Source organism: Telopea speciosissima, chromosome 1 (genome assembly GCF_018873765.1).
Source record: "Telopea speciosissima isolate NSW1024214 ecotype Mountain lineage chromosome 1, Tspe_v1, whole genome shotgun sequence".
NCBI classification, from domain to species: Eukaryota; Viridiplantae; Streptophyta; class Magnoliopsida; order Proteales; family Proteaceae; genus Telopea; species Telopea speciosissima.
Window position 1 is genome coordinate 16,964,454 of NC_057916.1, and position 19,009 is coordinate 16,983,462.

Below are 19,009 nucleotides of genomic sequence, written 5' to 3' on the forward strand. Positions count from 1 at the left end.
CTCTGAGGGTTCGGCTCTTGATCTGCAATGCTCGTTTTCTTTTTTCGCTTTTCGTCTTCTGTGATCAACCATCTACCAGTAAATCCAGCCGAAGAAAAGGAAAGAAAAGAAAGAAAAATCTGTTCTTTTTTTGTTTGGAGGTTATGAGAGTTCCATGCACTTCGCATGGAATTTCGAGTAAGTTTATTTGAAATTCTATTTCCATTTCACTGGTTATGGTTGAATTTCGCTTTGGATGATCCTCTGGTTTCATGTATCTCTCTCGTTGTTTAGGAGTTGTTATTTATTTACTTTTCCTCGAATGTGTTTGAGAGGAATCCAGGATAGGTTAATGCATGCAAGCTACTCGTCAGTTGAAACCGGAATGGTGTATAATGGTTTTTATTTTTTTGGTGTTCTGGGAAATTTAGTTCTTTTGGGGGATATTGAAGGTTCATGCACTTAAGTAATGGCTTCAGATTGGAGGGTGCCATATGCGAAGTTAGTTGGTTGTTCTTTTGGAATCAATGAGATGACGGATTCGAGGGAAGAAGAGGGGAGAAAGTTGAAGTTTATCTGTTGTCCCTTGAGTGGTTCTAAAGTCCGAGTGGAAGATACAAAGAAGGGGAATTTGCATGGTTCTTCCTCGGACAACAATGTAGGAACATATTCTACTGGATGTGGAAGTGGCCTCGGGTTCTCCCGCTTCTCCACCCTGCATGGACGGTCTTGTGGGTTTTCAGAAGGTGTTAATTTGAATAAGAAGGAAGGGAGGCTTGGTATGAATGGAAAGAGAGAACATGGCACCTCACAGAAAAACCAGAAGAGAGCTGCATTGGAAGAGGATCCTGATTGGTTGCCCGAACAAGGGAGCTTCATTCAATCTCCAGACGCAAATAACAGAGGTGATTTGGTTGGCAAAAGATCAAAGATGAATTGTAACCGAAATGGAAAGAATCCATCTGGGAAACATGATGGAGTAGATGTTTCTAAACCTGGGCAATCTACACCTGCACCTAATAACCTCAAGCATCTTTTGTTGTCGGCTGGATGGACATTCGTTTCTCAACAAGGTCTCAGTGATCTCCTATATGTTTCTCCATCAGGTTCTGTTTATGGATCTCTCCCCAAAGCTTTGGAGGCCTTTTCTCTTGATGCTTCTGAGTTCAGAAAGAAGGAACAGGGTTCATACCAATCAGTGCACAGTGGTGGCATTTGCAGCTACTCAGATCTTCATGGACATTCTTTAGGCAGTAAACATGTTGTAAAAAATATACCTAAGGTAAAGGAAACAGTTTATCGAATGGACCAAATAGGTGCACCTGCCAAACCTGTCAGTTTAGAAGATATTCTGTTGTGGGACAGGAAGGAGATTAAGGAATCTTCAACAAACCCCGTAGAAATGGTGTCCAGTGGACTGCACAATATGGTGGCCTGCTGCAAGGTAATTGAGAAAGCACAGTCTCGCATAAACAATGGAAGCTTTAGTAGTGAAACAAAGAAATTGAATTATAGCACTGTGGTGATGTCAAACGCTAATCATCAAAATGATGTTGAGATACAGCAATGTGACAGTTCTATTGGAGTTTTGCGGTCTGTGCTTATTAATGGGAAAATTGTTCCTGTAGGTAACAAAACTGAGATGGAAATAAGGGAAGATGAAGATTTCTTAAAATCATCAGAATGTGAAAAGTTTATGACAGGGAATTTGCTTCTACAGAAACCACAAAATCACAAAGAAACACTGGAGGCTTTGCCAGTGCCCGATGAAACAGGATGTAAGCAAGTATATGATGTGGTGGCAGTGGATGAGAAGGTGAACCAAGAAAAGAGAAACCCCGATGGGTGCAGAGGAGCACTGATCAAGGATAAACAAAGCAATGTTAATATAATTGAGGATAGCGAGTTGCATGGAGTTAGGAGGTCTAAACGTATCAATGGGAGACATGTCCCTGTACATACCGAATTGAATTTAGAATTTTGGGATGATGATCAATATCTAGATTCATGTGATTCTGTGAACATGTTTACTAAAGATGTGCGTCTGGGAACACAAGAGCCTGATAACAAAATTGACAAGGAAGCTTCTCCTATGCCAACAAAAATTAGATATAAAGAGGTGAATGAGGTATTCTCTAGCATCACAGATGTGAAGACACTGCTCGAGAAGCAGAAGCCTGATGAAGAGATTGATATGAGTGGGAGATCTACAGAATTAAACAAGGGGTTGGTGTTTCAGCTGGAAGATGAAAGCACCTTCATGGATTTTTCAAGTCAGGATATGCTACCACTGGATCCAGAGACTGATACTGAAAGTGACAGTGAAGCGTTGACAGAAAGGAGGTACAGAGAAGTACATGATATTTTGGCATCCAGTATGGTAGATGGGAAAGCAACATACCGTACTGAGTCTACTGACTGCTCAAGTGACAGAGCCCAAAAGTTGGATTCCACCGGGGCCCTGGTAGTAAATAATGGTAAAGACAGAAATGGTAATATGCATCAGCACAGTGAGGTGATTGAAATAAGGAGGTCTACACGTATTAATGGAAAACATGTTCCAGTAGATACTGAATTAGATGTTGGTTTGTTGGAATTTGATGATTTTATAGGTTTATCAAGTTTTGTAGATGACACAGTTGAAAAGAAGGATAAGGAAAAGTCAGCAAACTCAAATTCTAAAATGGTAGACATTGTGTTTTGTTTGCCTGCAAGTGGTTTTGTAGACGACAGATTTGGAAAGAAGGTTAGGGAAAGGTCATCATACTCAATTTCTGAAATGAAAAACATTGTGATGGCTTTGCCTGCTCCTGGTTTTCTGAAGCAGGCTGCTACAACGAACTCTGATTGCCAAACACCTAGAAATCAGGGTCTGGTGGAGCAAACTGCCACAACAAAATCTGGTAACCATAAAGCTAGAAATCAGGAGCTGTTGGATAGTAATGACACTCTGTGCATGCATGGGAAGGTGTCAAAGAAATATGATAGAGAAGAGACTCCAGTTGCTGAGCAAGGGTCTTCTTTGTTAATGAATAATGGGACTAAAGCTTTGAAGCAAACTGCCACAAGGAAATCTGATAACCAGAAACCTAGAAATCAGGAGCAGTTGGAGCAAACTGCCGCAGGGAAATCTGATAACCAAAAACCTAGAAATCAGGAGCAGTTGGATAGTAATAGCCTTCCATGCATGCATGGGAAGAAGAAATGTGCTGGAGTAATGACTTTGGTTGCTGAGAAAGAGGCTCCTTCATTATTGCGTAATGGGACAAAAGTTATGCTAACTGAGAAGCAGTCACCACTTTCCCTGAGCAAAAGGAAACGAGACAGTGGTGGATATTCAAATGGCAAAAAAAAGAAAAAGAGGAGTGGTGGGTGTGGTCTTGTGGTGAGGAGAACTGGTAAGGGTGGTTGTAGAAAACACAGGTCTGAAACGAAGTATAGCATGTTATCTTGGTTAATCGATAATAATATATTGGCTGAAAATGAAAAAGTTGTTTATAAAATAAAGAATGATAAAGGCAATATAATGAAAGGCTGCATTACTAGAGGTGGGATCCGATGTAACTGCTGCAGAAAAGTTTGGTCCTTGTTAGAGTTTGAAGCTCATGCTGGTAATAATATTCGTCAACCATGGATGAACACTTGTCTCATCTCTGGGAAGTCACTGATGCAGTGCCAGAGTGAAGCATGGGAGAGAGAAAAGAAAGAAAGAAAGGTTGGTTTCCATATTGTCGGAGCTGGTGATGCAGATCCTAGTGATGATACTTGTGGAATTTGTGCTGACGGAGGGCACTTAATATGTTGTGATGGTTGCCTGTCAACCTTTCACCAAGAATGCGTGATGCTGAAGGTTTATTTTCCCCCCATACTGTGCTTTTGTCTTGTCTTTTCACTCTCTTTTGATTTCTATTGATACTAATTGGCAGTTGGTTACATAAGTATTGGTGATATTTCTGGTTAAATTATGCTGGAATTGCTAGACTATTGGCTACAGTGGCATTGTCTAATGTGAAGAAGACATTCAACTGGGAGCACAATATAGTTGTCAAGGCGTCATCTAGGTGTCCAGGTGCCTTGGGCGCCTTGATTTTGGACCCTCTCCAACGCCTTGGGTTGCCTAGACGCCGTGGCAACTATTTAGCACAATGGGATCGGTGACATAATGCCGTTTTCCCACCTTGTCTTTGTAGGCCAAGTGGGTCATTGGATGAGGTTTTACCTATTTATTAGTTATAAATGTGTAAGGCTGCTTTCATCAATTCAATGAAAATCATTCCTAACATCAATGGAAAGATTATAAAATCTGTGTCTGCATGTGTATGCTGAAAATGATGATTCGAATGCTTAATAAAATACTGAAATGTTCTACTATTTCCGACAACAGTGATACCGGAGTAGTTCATCACTGTGCCAGCCATACTGTTAAAGAAACGGCTTTAGTTCATTACATCTGATACATTTGGGCTCAAGCCCTTACTTTAGTTCATTACTTTATGTTTGCAAGGATCCGTGTTGCCGACGACCCCTTTTAGTTGAGATAAGGCTGAGTTTGTTGTTTGTTGTTTGTTGTTGTGTGGCACTGCAATGTTGGGATCATGAGTTGACCAAAAAGGAGAAATTATATTTACTTTCAATGTGTGTACCTGTATACTTATACAGTTATACCTGCTGAAGATGAGGTCTTGAAAGCTTTATCTAGGTTTCATTTATGCCTTTTCCTGCAACACCAGTATCTACTGTTGGTTTTGTTTTCATATGTAATATTTTTCTAAGTAATTGTCTGTCTATGCTGATGTGTTTGCTTTTATGTTTCAGTCGCTTCCTGAAGGCAGTTGGTACTGCCCATTTTGTAGATGTGCATTCTGCATGCTGGCTGATCGTGGACAAGATAAACCTGATTGCAAGTTTAGCATGTTCAGCTGTAATCAGTGTGGATGCAAATGTGAGTAAACATTGATGAATGTATTCTTTCAAATTTATATATTTTTTTCATGTCCTCTTTACCTTGGTGCTACCCTTGGTTTGATCTCTCCTGCAGATCATAGAGATTGTGTTTTGGAAAAAGATAAGGATGAAATTTTATCTTTCTGTGGAGAAAATTGCCAGAAGGTTTGTGTTTATTTCCTACTATTCTTTCTTTATCTAGGTTGTTACCAACTATGTTTCATATGGTAATGGTCCTGCAAAACAGGGTTCATGAGCCAACTACAAGTAGTTGGTATAGCTCTTAGTTGTCTCTGTGTGTGTGTGTGTGCGTGGGGGGGGGGGTTTCTACAATGGGGCTTTCTTATCATGAGATACTCATCACATTTTCAAAGCTGGCTTGTTCTCGGTTGCTCTGTAATTTTGAGGCATTGCGCTTTGTATATGTTTTTTGCATCTTTTTTGGCTTTTGGGAGGATAAAAGCAAAAAAATCTGTGTTGGGAAGTATGTATCTGTGTTACCTATTTCATATAAAGAGATATGCTTATATTATGTATCATGACAAGTTATTCTTTATATCCTTAAATTATAGGTAGCTTTGGCGCTATCAAATATACTTGGTGTTTCAAACCCTTTGGATGGAGGTTTTTCCTGGACTCTTTTAAAGCGTCTGGATGAAGATGATGGTACCAGCTCAGATCAAAGTCTGTCTTTTATCATGGAATGCAACGTAAAACTTGCCTTGGCTCTTTCTGTACTTGATGAGTGTTTTGTTCCTTTAGTGGATCCAAGAACCGGTCTAGATATGATTGTGCAAGCAGTTTATAATTGTGGGTATGCCTCATCCTTGAATATCATGATCAACTTTTATGGTTCATGTGGCTAGGGATGTTACATTCTTCATTAAGTTTGACAATGGCATCAGTACTTCATAATCAATCGTGAATTCTGTAGTTACCCTTTTTGATAATTATGAGTCCTTTAGTTCTTAGGTTTCTATCGCTGTTCTCTTTTGGATTGCAAGTCTTAACGTTCTTTCCTGAACTGAACTCTATTGTTTCCTGTTTATTCGTAAGTTATCATTCCATTTGTTGCATGATTTTTCTTGGTTTCAAGTTAAGCTATACATGGCTCCCCCCCCTTTCCCTGGGATTAATTTTCTTACAATAACTTTTCTGACTTGTATTCTAAAACATCTTCATATGTCCTGAAAATCATCTCCACTGTATACATTCAATGTGAGTACGGAATTAGCTTTTCCTTGTCCTAAGAATCATAATATTTGCTGTCAAATTGGAGACTTGGGTTTGATGTGTTCATGGTTGCATGGCTTCCCCTTTTGCAGTCTAACTCCAACTTAATACTTGCAAGAAAATATGAGGCTTGATCTCTCAGCTACTACTCAGCATTATTCTTATAAATAGAAACAATTTGACTTCTACAAACTCCTAAAGGGGATATGTTGTTTGAATATTAGTTTTATTCATGGTACTAAATCTTGTTTGTTGACAAATTTGAATACCTTTTGTGTAAAATGCCAAAATAGATTTCAAATTTTACGAGATTCAGATTTCAAATATTGCCGTGACTTTTCAATATCTCGGATATATCGTGAGTCCACGATATTTTCGATATCTCACGAGATATTGTCGAAATATGGTATTTTCCATTTCGATTGGTATCGTATCTCGGACAGCTCGAGATATACGAATTGCAAATATCAAATTTGTGAGATTTTGAACTATGGTTTTATTTAGATTACATTTATGGTCATGAAGTTGGGTAATGGGAAGATGTATATTATTAATTGGGAATAAAATTTATTCGTTGGACATATATAGCACCTCCTTTAAAATACTACCAAATTTTGTTACTTCTTTTTGAGTGTTAGACTTCTTAATTTACTAGCTAATGACAATCTTTTTAATCACTGGTTTGGTATTAAAGCTCAGCAAGATGCTCTTAATATAAAATGTCTCCTGCTGTGGTTTTCTTGGCTCTTTATCTTCTTCCCCCATAAAGCTGGTTGTCCTCCTGGAGTTGCAAATCTTACGTTTCATAAGAATGGGGGATGAAGAAATGAAAGGAGAGAGAAAAGGGAAAGAGAAGACAACAACAGAAGAAGTGAATTCAGTGACATAGGGCACCTTCTTCATTATTCATTAATAAATATATGTTAGTTGGAAGGGGAGAGCAGTTGCGGAATCATTTTTAACGGCCAAAAAAGTGACTTAGCGGTTACACAGAATAAATGGTTCGGCCTTTGGGCCAATGCCACTAATGTAGAAGGGTTCAGCTAAGAATTACTCTACAGTAGGATCATTGATAGTTGCAGCAGATCATCAATAAAAGAAGCAAATCAGAATTAGAAGGTTGACACCAAAATAGAAGGTAGCAAACAAATACTAGGTAACCCAGCCAGCAGTTTGGTGTCAAACTTGGATCGAATGTAGTAGTAGGCAAGGGGAATATCTGCTCCAAATTTCATCCAATTCTGATGGTTGGATGTTGAGATATGAGAGAAACACCAAAATAGAAAGTTGGAGAATATCTCACAGCAGTACTGAATTTGGGCTCCAATGGACATCGAGTATGGGTCTTGATGGTGAGAAGTCTTGCTGCAACTTTGGCTCAGTTTTGATGGTCAGAAGTGGAGATGGAAGATGGGGAATGAAAATAGATGGTTAGTGGTGTAGGCTAATCTAGCCAGCAGAACTGGACCAGATTGGGGTCGAGTGGAGGGAGTATTGGTGTGAGTTGATGCAGCAAAATTCAGCAGGTTCTGTTGGGGAAATATGGAGTTATGGAATTAGAATGTTGCAGCAACAAAGTGTATTGCAGAGGAGCAGCAGCCTCAATCGAAGAGAACAATCAGCCGCAGCAACAACTTGATTGAAGGAGTGGTTCCAATCTTCGAGTAGTCTTCTTCAGCAGTAGCAGTAGTCTTCGAGTATCCTTCTCAATGGTTGGAACAGTCACAATAGCACAGCAGCACACAGAGATCGATGGGGAGGAATAGGAGATAGAGAAAAAGAGGAAAATAGAAGATTGGGAATAGGTGGATTAGGCTCTCTCAGACAGGCTCTTTCAGCCCTTCATGTCACTCACAATGGACAAGAGAATATTCATGCTTCAAAACAAAATTTCATTCATTAATCAAAATCGTGGGGAGTCTTTAAGGGCTGTTAGATATAAATAAAAGCATAGCTTGCATCTCAAGCTTTAAAGTAAATAGAAACTACTTGGAAATAGAAACTAATAAAATTTAGTAACTAGGAATGACATGAAATAGAAACTAATAAAATTTAGTAACTAGGAATGACATGAAATAGAAACTAATATTTAGAAACATGAAAATAGAAACTAAATATAATCTTCTCAAATGCAGCCCCCGCCCCCCCCTTTTTCTTCTTGTCAAAACTGGAGTCTCATGTGCTCCCCACATAGATACTATCGGCCAGCAGCTGTGGTGAAAAATACTGTTCACTTCGGTTGGAACTCATAAAGATATATTTTTTTAATTTTATTCATAATTTGACTGTTATATTCCTGTTTAATGTTGGACCATTTCAGTGATTATTCTTGCTGCACTTTGATGATGAACTCATTATTCATGTATTCAGCTGCATTTGCTAAACACTCTTTCATGTATTCACCCCTTTAACTTTTAATTCTCATTTGCCACATTGTCACATGAGGACATTTTCCGTAAATATTAGAATGTCTTGCTTCTAGATCCTGGTGTTAAGTATTTAGATACCTGTACAATATTTTGACCTAATTCAATTGTCTATTCAGATCAAATTACAACCGTCTTAACTGTGAAAGATTCTACACCATGGTTTTGGAGAAGGACGATGAGATAATTTCAGTAGCAACATTAAGGTTAGGATATTCCAACATATATTTTTATTTCTTTTTTCGGATGCTATTTGGAGATTCCTGAAATGTTCTGGTGTTGTTATATAATAGTGCAAAATTCTCTTTGTTAATTTTTCCTTTTCGATAGTCGGTTCTAATTTATTTCTTTCGAGCCATAAACCTGCCATGTATTCAATTTGTGCTGATTGAAAAATTACTCGCAAAAGAAAAAAAGGATTGAAAGTAAGAAATCTCACATCATATTGCACCAGTTAAAAAGAAAGACCTAGCAATGTTTTAATCCAGCTCAAAAATTGAGTCTTCAGCCTCATTCCCCCCCCCCCCCCCCCCACACACACTATTTGATTTGGAGATTTTTAAGGACTGGCAGTCTGAATTGTTATACTTTTGCATAATTGAGGATCAATGTAAATGTTTATGATGTCATGTGTCACCAGAAATGTGCTCTGACGTGCTGGCATTCTCTCTTTGCAAGAGCTAATATTTATGGTGTCCTGGACTCCTGGGTTTAAGTCAACTTTGTTCTCTTGTTTTCTTTATTAAATCAAGTAGGTTTTAATAAATAAAATAGAATTGGTAAAACACATTGCAGAACCTGTGGCCAATCTTTGAAAGCATTGGTAAAACATATTTCAGAACCCCTGGCCTATATAATTAGCTTTTATTACCGCACTGCTTTCACTCATGTACTTTTCTAGCTCAGTGTAGGTCACTTGTTACACAAGGTCTTTTGAGTCTTGCCTGCTTCTGAAAAGGATACCACAGAATGCTGTTTTAAAAGCTAAAGCAGATACAACCATTCTGGCCTGGTGGTTGGCATTCTGATAGTCCGACCATTCAGTTTGGCAGTCTGAATGGTTATAGTTTTGCATAATTGAGGATCAATGTAAATGTTTATGATGTCTTGTGTCACCAGTAATGTGCTCTGATGTGCTGGCATGCTCTCTTTGCAAGAGCGAATCTTTGTGGTGTCCTGGGTTTGTCAACTTTGTTCTCTTGTTTTCTTTATTAAATCAAATAGGGTTTTTTTTTTTTACCAAAAAAAAAATCAAGTAGGTTTTAATAAATAAAATAGAATTGCTTACCAAACCCTCACACAATGGTCATAGCAGTTGATAACTCAACTCAGTTGCCCGGCCCCCAGTCTTCAAGTTGACCAAAATTTATAATTTAACTGAAAATATTCGGCCAGCAGTCTTGACTGTTTATTGATGGTTTGACTATCAAAACTGGCTGGTCGGTTGAACATTCTGCAGTTCCTGCACTGCATCTAGCCATGAAGATGATACAGATCATTGTGGCCTGGCGACCAACAGTCTGCGAGAACAGTGCTTCAGAATATAGTGTATGATCACATAGCCTTAATAACTTATTTTTCTCATAGTGATTATATGTTAATATGTGTCATCATGATGTTTCTGGGTTATTCTCGATATTTTTCCCAGTAATTTTATCATTTTTTTAGCATTTCTTTCTGTATTTGTTTAGTAAGGATTTTTTGAGTGATCTGGAACTCTGATTTGCTGAGGAAGTAATCATCTTTCTAACAGTTTTCACCAATGTATTGCTGTCTTAGGCTGGTGAGTTTTATGTTTTTAACATGATTTTTTTTTTGTTGGGGTTTCTGGTTAATTTTAAGGCTCCATGGGACACGTTTAGCAGAAATGCCATTCATCGGAACACGGCCTATATACAGGCGGAAAGGCATGTGCCGTCGTCTCTTCAATGCCATTGAAAAGGTATGAAATCTTCTTCTTTTCCATGTTACTATGTGTTTAAACTAGATACCACAGTTTAACTAATTTCTATTTGTTCATATGTTGCTCAGATAGAGTTCATGTATCCTTTTTCTGTTGTATTAATCATGTGAACTACATTTTTCGTATTTCAAAGTTTAATATATCTGCTTATTATCCCTCCAATTCTATTCTATCCAAGCTTTTGTTGCTTGGAAGTTGGATGAGTTTCCATATCATGATATTTATCATGGTGCCAGACATCTGGTGTGGAAGATTGGTTGGAAAACTTATCTATCTAGTCCAGAAATTTCTTTTGCTGTTGGAGTCATCAATCAGTTTATGCAATCACCAAAGCAAATTCACTGGGATGTGGCCTGTCGTATATTACGACACCTAAAAGGCACTCCTGGTAAAGGGCTTATTTATCGACCCAATCGGAATGTTGACTTGGTAGGGTTTTTAGATGCTGAATGGGCTGGCGCTGATGGTGACAGACGATCTACTATTGGATATTGTACCTTCGTTTTTAGTTACTTGGAAAAGCAAGAAGCAGACTACTGTGGTTAGATCTAGCATTGAGATTGAGTATCGAGCTATGGCTCATACCACATCTGAGCTAATGTGGTTAAAATTGTCACTTCAGGAGTTGGGAATTCCAGTTACTCAACCTATGAAGATGTTTTGTGGTGACCAAGCTGCTATTTACATTGCAAGCAACACAATGTTTCATGAGAGGATCAAGCACGTTGAAGTTGATTGTCACTTTGTGAGAGATGAGTTTTTAAAAAGTTTATTTCTACTTTGTTTGTTTCGTCTACTAATCAGCTTGGTGGTATATTTATCAAACCACTGTTTGGTCCTATTTTCAAAAAGGTTGTTCCAAGCTGGGCCTAGCTGATCCGTATGCTCCAGCTTGATTTTAAGATTCTTGTCTGAGTAGATGTTGTAATTAGGATGTCTAATTAGGATTCCTTTTTAATTTATAATTCTGATTCCTAGTAGGATTAGGAATCTGTTTATGTACTCTCATGTTACTATAAATAAAGACTTGGGGGGAGCTGCTGAGCATCGATTCTGTCTCTTAGCAGCTCCCCTCTTCTCTTCTTCGATTCTCTGATTTCACAGGCTTAACTCTGTTGCATTATACCTGTCCTACAAATTTTCTTTTGAGTTTTAATGGAATACATGATACATCGATCACACAATACTTTAAGACGCAACTCTTATTTTCATTCACCCTGATTTTCTTTGTGCAACATCAACCTCTATTTATGACCCTAAGTTCCTAAAGTTATCACTTTGAGTTATCTGTTTGTCATCAATTTTCACTACCCCACTTTTAATCTTATTTTTGCTAAAGTTACTCTCCATATACTAAAGTTACTTTTTTTTAACCAAAATTTTATCACTTTTTTCAAATTTGCTAATGGATTAAACCTAAACCTTTTGTGTTACAAATTATTCCTGAACTTGCATTTGCTAACTATGGTTATGAGCTCATTGTGTTTTCACCTTTTTTTTGGGGTGGGGGTTTGATTTTGATCTTCTTCTGTAGTTGCATTCACCCTGGTGGTTGGGCACTTTGAAATGACTTCCCTTCAGTATGGTCAAGACCTTCTGAGACCAAATTCTGTTTGGCTCTGAACACATGCCAAATGATATAGGAGCAAATGGAACCAAAGATTAACCGCCTAGGAATTTCTGTTTTTCTTTTTTGTAGATTGATTAAATTCATATTTTATTATCTTTAGGCTATTAGTATTTGTTGTAACTTAGAGGTCATTATTTTTTATAACTCTCATATTTATAATTTTTGTAAAAATCACTATTTTAGCAAATCTAGATTTTGTTCGTTTTAGGAAATATCGTAAGAGTAATACTTCCTTTAGTTTACCTGGGAGTTAATTTAAAATATAAGATGGATTAGTTGTTACTTGAGTCTATATGTACTAATAAGAAAACAATCAATAGATTTTTTATTTTTCTTAGTTGGGGGATGGAGATGGTGTTTTTTTCATTTTCCTCTATAATTGGTGCTATAATGGATCTTCAGCTTAGGTTTGTGGCTTGGTGCTGGGTTAAATCATACCATTGGTGAGTGCTGCAGACCTGTGGTATCTTTTTTTGCTGCTTACTACTTTATTTGCTGGTTTATTTGCTTTCCTTATTCTCTTAATTCCTCTCTTATCTAACTCGTACCTCTGTTTCTCTCCCAACTCTTCTTGATTTCCAATGTCAAAATTCTCAACCCCCCTTACCTCTTTGTTATACATAGTTCAAAAACTTGTCTCGACCTGGTCGAGACAACCAAAATCTCGAGATCTTGAAGAGACAGTGCATTTTTTTTATTTTTTTTTTTGTTTTGGTTTGATGTTTCGGTGAGCAAATGGCTATAGTTGGCTCCAAAACTTTAGGGGAAGCTTATATTAGGCTTAACAAACATATTTAAATCTTCAAACTGTAAATTAAAAAAAAAAAAACCCGATTTGGTGTTTTGGATTACTCTTGGTTGGCAGTAAACGTCGAACCCATATGTAATATTGCCTATTCTACACACTGTTTGTGTGCTACGAGACATAATTGGCAAGTAGAACAAGTAAATTATGCAATAATGGATGAAGACACATAATATTGAATAATTATTTAAAATAGTTAAAGACTTAAAGTAGAAACTACAAAGTATAGTGAACAATGCATATTACATGGACACCCAACCCAAGTACAGTGAACAATACATATGTCATAGATACCCTAGTCTTCCATGTCCCAACAATACAATACTATTTGTCATAAATATGTTTTCCAAAAATATTGCATGCATTCAAGAAACGAGATGGAAGGGTCACAAAGCCAAGGCATTAGATGACTTCAAACTATGGTACTTGGGAGACGAAAGCGGGAGAGGTGGAGTGGGCATAGTGGTAGATAAAGACCTTAAGAACGAAGTTGTGGATGTTAAAAGATTTGGAGATAGGATCATATCTATCAAGCTGGTGCTAGACAACGAGGTTATCAACATAGTTAGCGCGTACGCACCCCAGGCAGGTTTGGATGAGAGTGTTAAAATGCAATTCTGGGAACACATGGATGGATTAGCGCAAGGTTTCGATCAGGGAGAGAAAATTATTATTGGAGGTGACCTTAACGGACATGTGGGCAGAGATCGTGGAGGATATGAAGAGGTTCAAGGAGGATACGGAGTTGGAGAGAGGAATGATGAGGGGATCTCTGTTTTAGACTTTTCAATAGCGTTTGACCTGTGCATTGTAAATACTTTTTTTAAAAAGAGAGATGAACATTTAGTTACCTACATGAGTGGGCATCATGCAAGCCAAATAGATTTTTTCCTAACTCGAAGGGCTGACAGACTTCTATGTAAGGATTGTAAGGTTATACCCGGAGAGAGCTTAACCACCCAACATAGATTGGTCTTGGATATGTACTTCGGTATGAGGCGCCCTAAGAAGGCGCAACAGGTTTGCCCTAAGATAAGATGGGGGCGACTACAAGGAGCTCTCCTAGAATCATTTACTGATAAAGTAACTCTATAAGGAAAGTGGGATTTTGAGGGAGATACCAACGAGATGTGGAGTGATATGATGACTTGTATTAAGAAAGTTGCTACAGAAGTCCTAGGGATTTCAAAAGGTATGAGTCTGGCCCCTAAAGAGACTTGGTGCTGGGATGACGAGGTTCAAGCAGCCATTAAGACTAAGGAAGATAGTTTTAAGACCTGGCAAAGGACCAACGAGGCAGAGGACAAAATGAGTTATTATGCGGCCAGAAGAGAAGCTAGGAAGATTGTGGGAAAAGCAAGAGCGAAGAAATATGATGACCTCTACGAAAAACTTAATACAAAGGAAAGGGAAAATGTAATTTATCGGATAGCTAAAATAAGGGAAAGGAAGAGCAGAGATTTGGACCATGTTCGATGCATTAAGAACGATGATGGTAGAGTTCTAATACGAGATGAGGACATTATGAAGAGATGGGGTGAATATTTTTACAACCTACTAAATGGAGCTACCGTGACTGATAGGATGGTGTCGGAAGCGGAGAGGAATAGTCTTGAAGCCAACACACGTCATGGACATCTACAACGAGTTGGCGAGGCAGAAGTTAAAGAAGCCCAACGAAAGATGAAGGTAGGTAAAACATCGGGACCGGATGAGATACCAATTGAAGTGTGGAAGAGCTTAGGACTTCGGGGGGTGTCTTGGCTAACCAAGCTGTTTAATAGGATTTTGAGTACAAAGAGAATGCCAGATGAGTAGAGGAGAAGCATTGTAGTTCCGATTTATAAGAATAAAGGTGATATCCAGAATTGCAATAACTACAGAGGCATAAAACTAATGAATCATACCATGAAACTATGGGAAAAAATCATAGAAGCCCACCTAAGAAGAGAAACTAATATTTCGGAGAACCAATTTGGTTTCATGCCTGGGAGATCCACAATAGAAGCTATTTACCTTCTAAGGAGGCTTATGAAAATTTTTAGAGCTTATAAAAGGAACCTCCATAAGATCTTTATCGACCTAGAAAAGGCCTATGATAGAGTCCCTAGAGAGCTCATTTGGCATGTTCTAGGGAAAAGAAGGAGCTCCAGTAACTATGTGGGTATAATTAAGGACATGTATGAGGGCGTGGTGACAAGTGTCAAAACGGCAGATGGTCAAAGTAGTGAATTCCCTATTACAATTTGGTTACACCAAGGATCAGCTCTAAGCCCATATTTGTTTGCACTCATCATGGATGATTTAACCAGACACATCCAAGATGAGGTCCCTTGGTGTATGCTTTTTGCTGATGATATTGTTTTGATAGATGAGACAGTGGAAGGGATTAATGCAAAGTTGGAGTTATCGAGATCAAGCATGGAAACACAAGGTTTTAAATTAAGCAGAACAAAGACAGAATACATGATGTGTAACTTCAGTCACACCAGCAGAGGCGATGAAGTGGTGAAATTTCAGGAACGAGAGTTACCATAAAGTGAATGCTTTAGATACCTAGGATCAATCATTAACAAAGAGGGTGATATCTCCCACAGAATTAAAGTAGGATGGCTGAAATGGAGAGGTGCTTCGGAAGTGCTATGTGACAAACGCATGCCTGTTAAACTTAAGGGGAAATTCTACAGGACAGTAATAAGACCGGCCATGACCTATGGGGCGGAGTGTTGGGCAGTTAGGAAGAGTAATATAGATAAGATGAGTGTAGCGGAGATGAGGATGTTGAAATGGATGTGTGGCAAGACCAGGAGAGATAGAGTAAGGAATGATTGTATTAGAACCGAACTGAGAGTGGCACCAATCCAAGAGAAGCTCCATGAGAGCCGCTTGAGGTGGTATGGTCATGTACAACGGAGTCCTATGGATGCACCGGTAAGGAAGAGTGATCAGATTCAGGTTGACGGAGCTAAAAGAGGTAGGGGCAGGCCTAAAATGACTATGGGAGAAGTGGTAAGAAAGGATATGCATATGGTAGGGCTCGATCCTAGTATGATAGCCGATAGAGTGGTGTGGAGGACAAAGACCCGTGTAGCCGACCCCTTATAGGGGAATGTTCCTGGGATGCTGCTTTGACTACTGCTTCGACTTCTCCCTTTACTTATTGTCTTTTTTACTTCATTTTACTCCTCTTACTTCCTTTTACTTCTCTTATTTCTTTTACTGTCATAACCTCTATCGGATCCATGTAGCCGACCCCATTTAGTTGGGATAAGGTTATGGTTGTTGTTGTTGTATGTTTTCCAAAAATAATTTTTGGGCATAGTAAGTTTACCTAAAATAGTTGAATGTAGCCAAGTCTTCCCCAATAAGCAGCAATTGATCTCTTCGTAGCGATGTGGCAAAAAATAAAGATTCCAGGCTCCCCCCCCCCCCCTTTCTCTAGGTCGAAACCCATGAAACAGATGAAATCAGTTCAAAATTTCAAACTAAGGCTCGAGACCATGCCTTTTTATACAGGGGTTTGTAGCATTTAGGCAAGATGGTACAAACAGTACCGAAATTTCGGAAAACTCGATCGAAATTATGTATGTTTGATGTCTCGTATGCAATCTCGTCGAGATCTTGACGAGTTTTTCAACTATGTTGTTATATCCCTATACTGGAGGGTGTGATTTTCATGCTTAATGGCCTGGTCTAACCTCTTTATCTGTTGGCCCCAGTACTCATAGGGCTAATGTTTCTGCATCAACAAATTAATTTTTAAAGCAAAATCTTGCATTGTGTTCAGTTTCACTTTACACTCAGCTTCTGCCTTTTCAGGTTTTCTGGTGACTTTTACTTCACATTTTGTGGAATTGAGTTGATTTGACTTGATTTCGTTTCAATTCCTTCCCCCCCCCCCCCCTCTTTAAGGAAAAGAGGGGAGGGTAGCAACTGAATGAGCTTATTGAAGATGAAAACTATATTCAGTGTGTAATCTCAGAGTTTCTTTTCTACATCTAACTTTACTGTTACATTTTTAGAGAATACTTTGACCTGAAGCTTAATGACCAATGGCGTATCATTCTCTCGAGTTTTAATGCAATATGTTCCTAACTCTTTCAAAGTTAATATATCAGATGTTGTCCTCATTACATGTGGAGAAGCTTATTATCCCAGCAATTCCTGATTTGCTGGGGACCTGGATGACATCATTTTTCTTCAAACCTTTGGAGTCATCCCACAGAGAGGAGATTAGGAATTTGAATATGATGATTTTTGCAGACACGACATTACTGCAGAAGTCCTCGTGCAACATGGAGACAAATGAAGCTAGTGGTAATTATTGGGAGTTCTCTGTATACTACACTGAATCTTGGCATAGCTGAATTGATGTTGAAATTCAGTGAAGTTTGACTTTCTCTATTACTGTGGTCTTTGTTTAGATAAAAAGCAGGTTGGCATTATTAGCAATATCGATAAAGTGACTGAACAGAACTCATTATCTACACCATGTTGTTGGCAGCCAGAGTGCAATAGTTTTGTACGGTCATATACCTGACTATTCAAGAAATGAGCTAAATGCTATTGCTAGACGATCAAATGGTCGGTTTTCTAGTGTGCATTCAGGAGCTTCTAATGGATCAATTTCTGAAGTTATGTTTTGCCAGAAGCACATCCTTTGAAATGCGAGGATGGTGCCACAAAATATTGTAACTGGAGACAATCAAATAACATTAGTTCATAATCTTCCAGCTGAGACTACTTTTGATTCTAACACCACTTACAGTATCAAATGGACATTTCTCGAGATGGTTACCAAGTGCTAATGAATTTTGAAGGATAGCTGTGCTGATTCTACTGTGTACCCTCTGTTGATAGCCTTCTTAACATCACAAGAAGCTGAAAAGCCTGGTACCAGTTTTGTCTTTCTGATTTCCAGTATCCTTTTTTTTTCCCACCCTTATGTATATTGAGAAATTTCCTCATTAAAATGCTCTTTTGCTTTAATCTTTTTTTTTTTTTATGTCTGGATTCACCATGTAAATGAAGCTGTTGCAAGTTTGAACTTGGAGGCTTAAAATTGGATGAGCTTTATTCTGTAGTATATTCAGTATTGATTACAAGCTATTCAAACTAGAAGATTGATGAAATTGTCAAAATTCAGGCTTTCTAGGAAGATGTTTGATTCAAGCCAGAATATTTGTACCTGAATTGGTTGACAACATGTACTCTTTGAATGCCATGAAATAAGCAACCACAAATTAATTTAAAAGATTTATGTCTTCATTCTGTCTCATAATGTTCCTTCTTGGTTGTTCTCCAACCACATCAAATCATGCTTGGTGTTCCTTCTTGGTTGTTCTCATAATTTTTTGAAACTTGAGTGGGTACTGCAATCTGTCTTAAGATTTACACAAACTTCGGTGGCGCTGCCACATTTAGGGTTGTCAATGGCCAGAATTTACCCAGTCTCTTAGGTCATAGACTAAGAACCACTTCTCATGAGCTATCGTTAAGGCTCTAAAGCTCTTGCTAAGCCAAGATTAGTACATGACGTATAATGTGCTGCCTATTTTAGCAAATTAACTTATTTTATAAATGTGAAACAGTATTTGTCTATTTCTTTTTTGGGAATAAGATCAAGGTTTCATCTTCTTAATCACATTAGATTATGCATTTAATGATCTCTAACCATAGATTCGAGGGTAATCATGGTTTTAGTGCACGGTATCGGAATGGGTATCGATAACTTGTAAAACCGATACGATATTGATACGGTATCGGCCTAGATCGGATGTATCAGACAAAATTACCCCTGAATCTCCTTAAAAAATGAGTTTTCTAACCATGTTACCCATTGTTCATACCATGCTATCGATACGGTATCGGCACAATATCGGTATCGATGATTAGCAAAACCGGTACGTATCGCGTTAAGGGTGTCAAAACCAAACCGAAATCGAACCGAACCGTTTAAACCGAAACCGACAGACCGTTTAGTTAAATGGTCCAGTTATGGTTTTAGAAATGACATCGTTTATTTAATC

The 19,009-nt window shown here is 38.2% G+C and overlaps 1 protein-coding gene across 3 annotated transcripts; it reads left to right on the plus strand.

Annotated features, from left to right (window-relative positions):
* Positions 1–17,972, plus strand: LOC122648917. Of its 3 annotated transcripts, none has more exons than XM_043842233.1 (8): positions 1–3,829; positions 4,795–4,921; positions 5,018–5,088; positions 5,496–5,737; positions 8,702–8,788; positions 10,425–10,524; positions 17,099–17,297; positions 17,405–17,972. In XM_043842233.1, exons 1-8 carry the CDS (start codon positions 449–451, stop codon positions 17,518–17,520), a joined length of 4,323 nt encoding a protein of 1,440 aa, XP_043698168.1. In that variant the 5' UTR covers positions 1–448; the 3' UTR covers positions 17,521–17,972. The 3 variants fall into 3 exon arrangements, with proteins under 3 accessions (XP_043698168.1, XP_043698169.1, XP_043698170.1); XM_043842234.1 differs by having other exon boundaries at positions 17,412–17,972; XM_043842235.1 differs by lacking the exon at positions 8,702–8,788.
* Positions 17,973–19,009: the final 1,037 nt, after the last annotated feature.

Coding starts and splice junctions, on each gene's coding strand:
- LOC122648917 (XM_043842233.1), top strand. CDS start 449: ATGGCTTCAGATTGGAGGGTGCCATATGCGAAGTTAGTTGGTTGTTCT. Junction 3,830..4,794: donor AAGAATGCGTGATGCTGAAG/GTTTATTTTCCC, acceptor TTTATGTTTCAG/TCGCTTCCTGAAGGCAGTTG. Junction 8,789..10,424: donor ATTTCAGTAGCAACATTAAG/GTTAGGATATTC, acceptor GTTAATTTTAAG/GCTCCATGGGACACGTTTAG.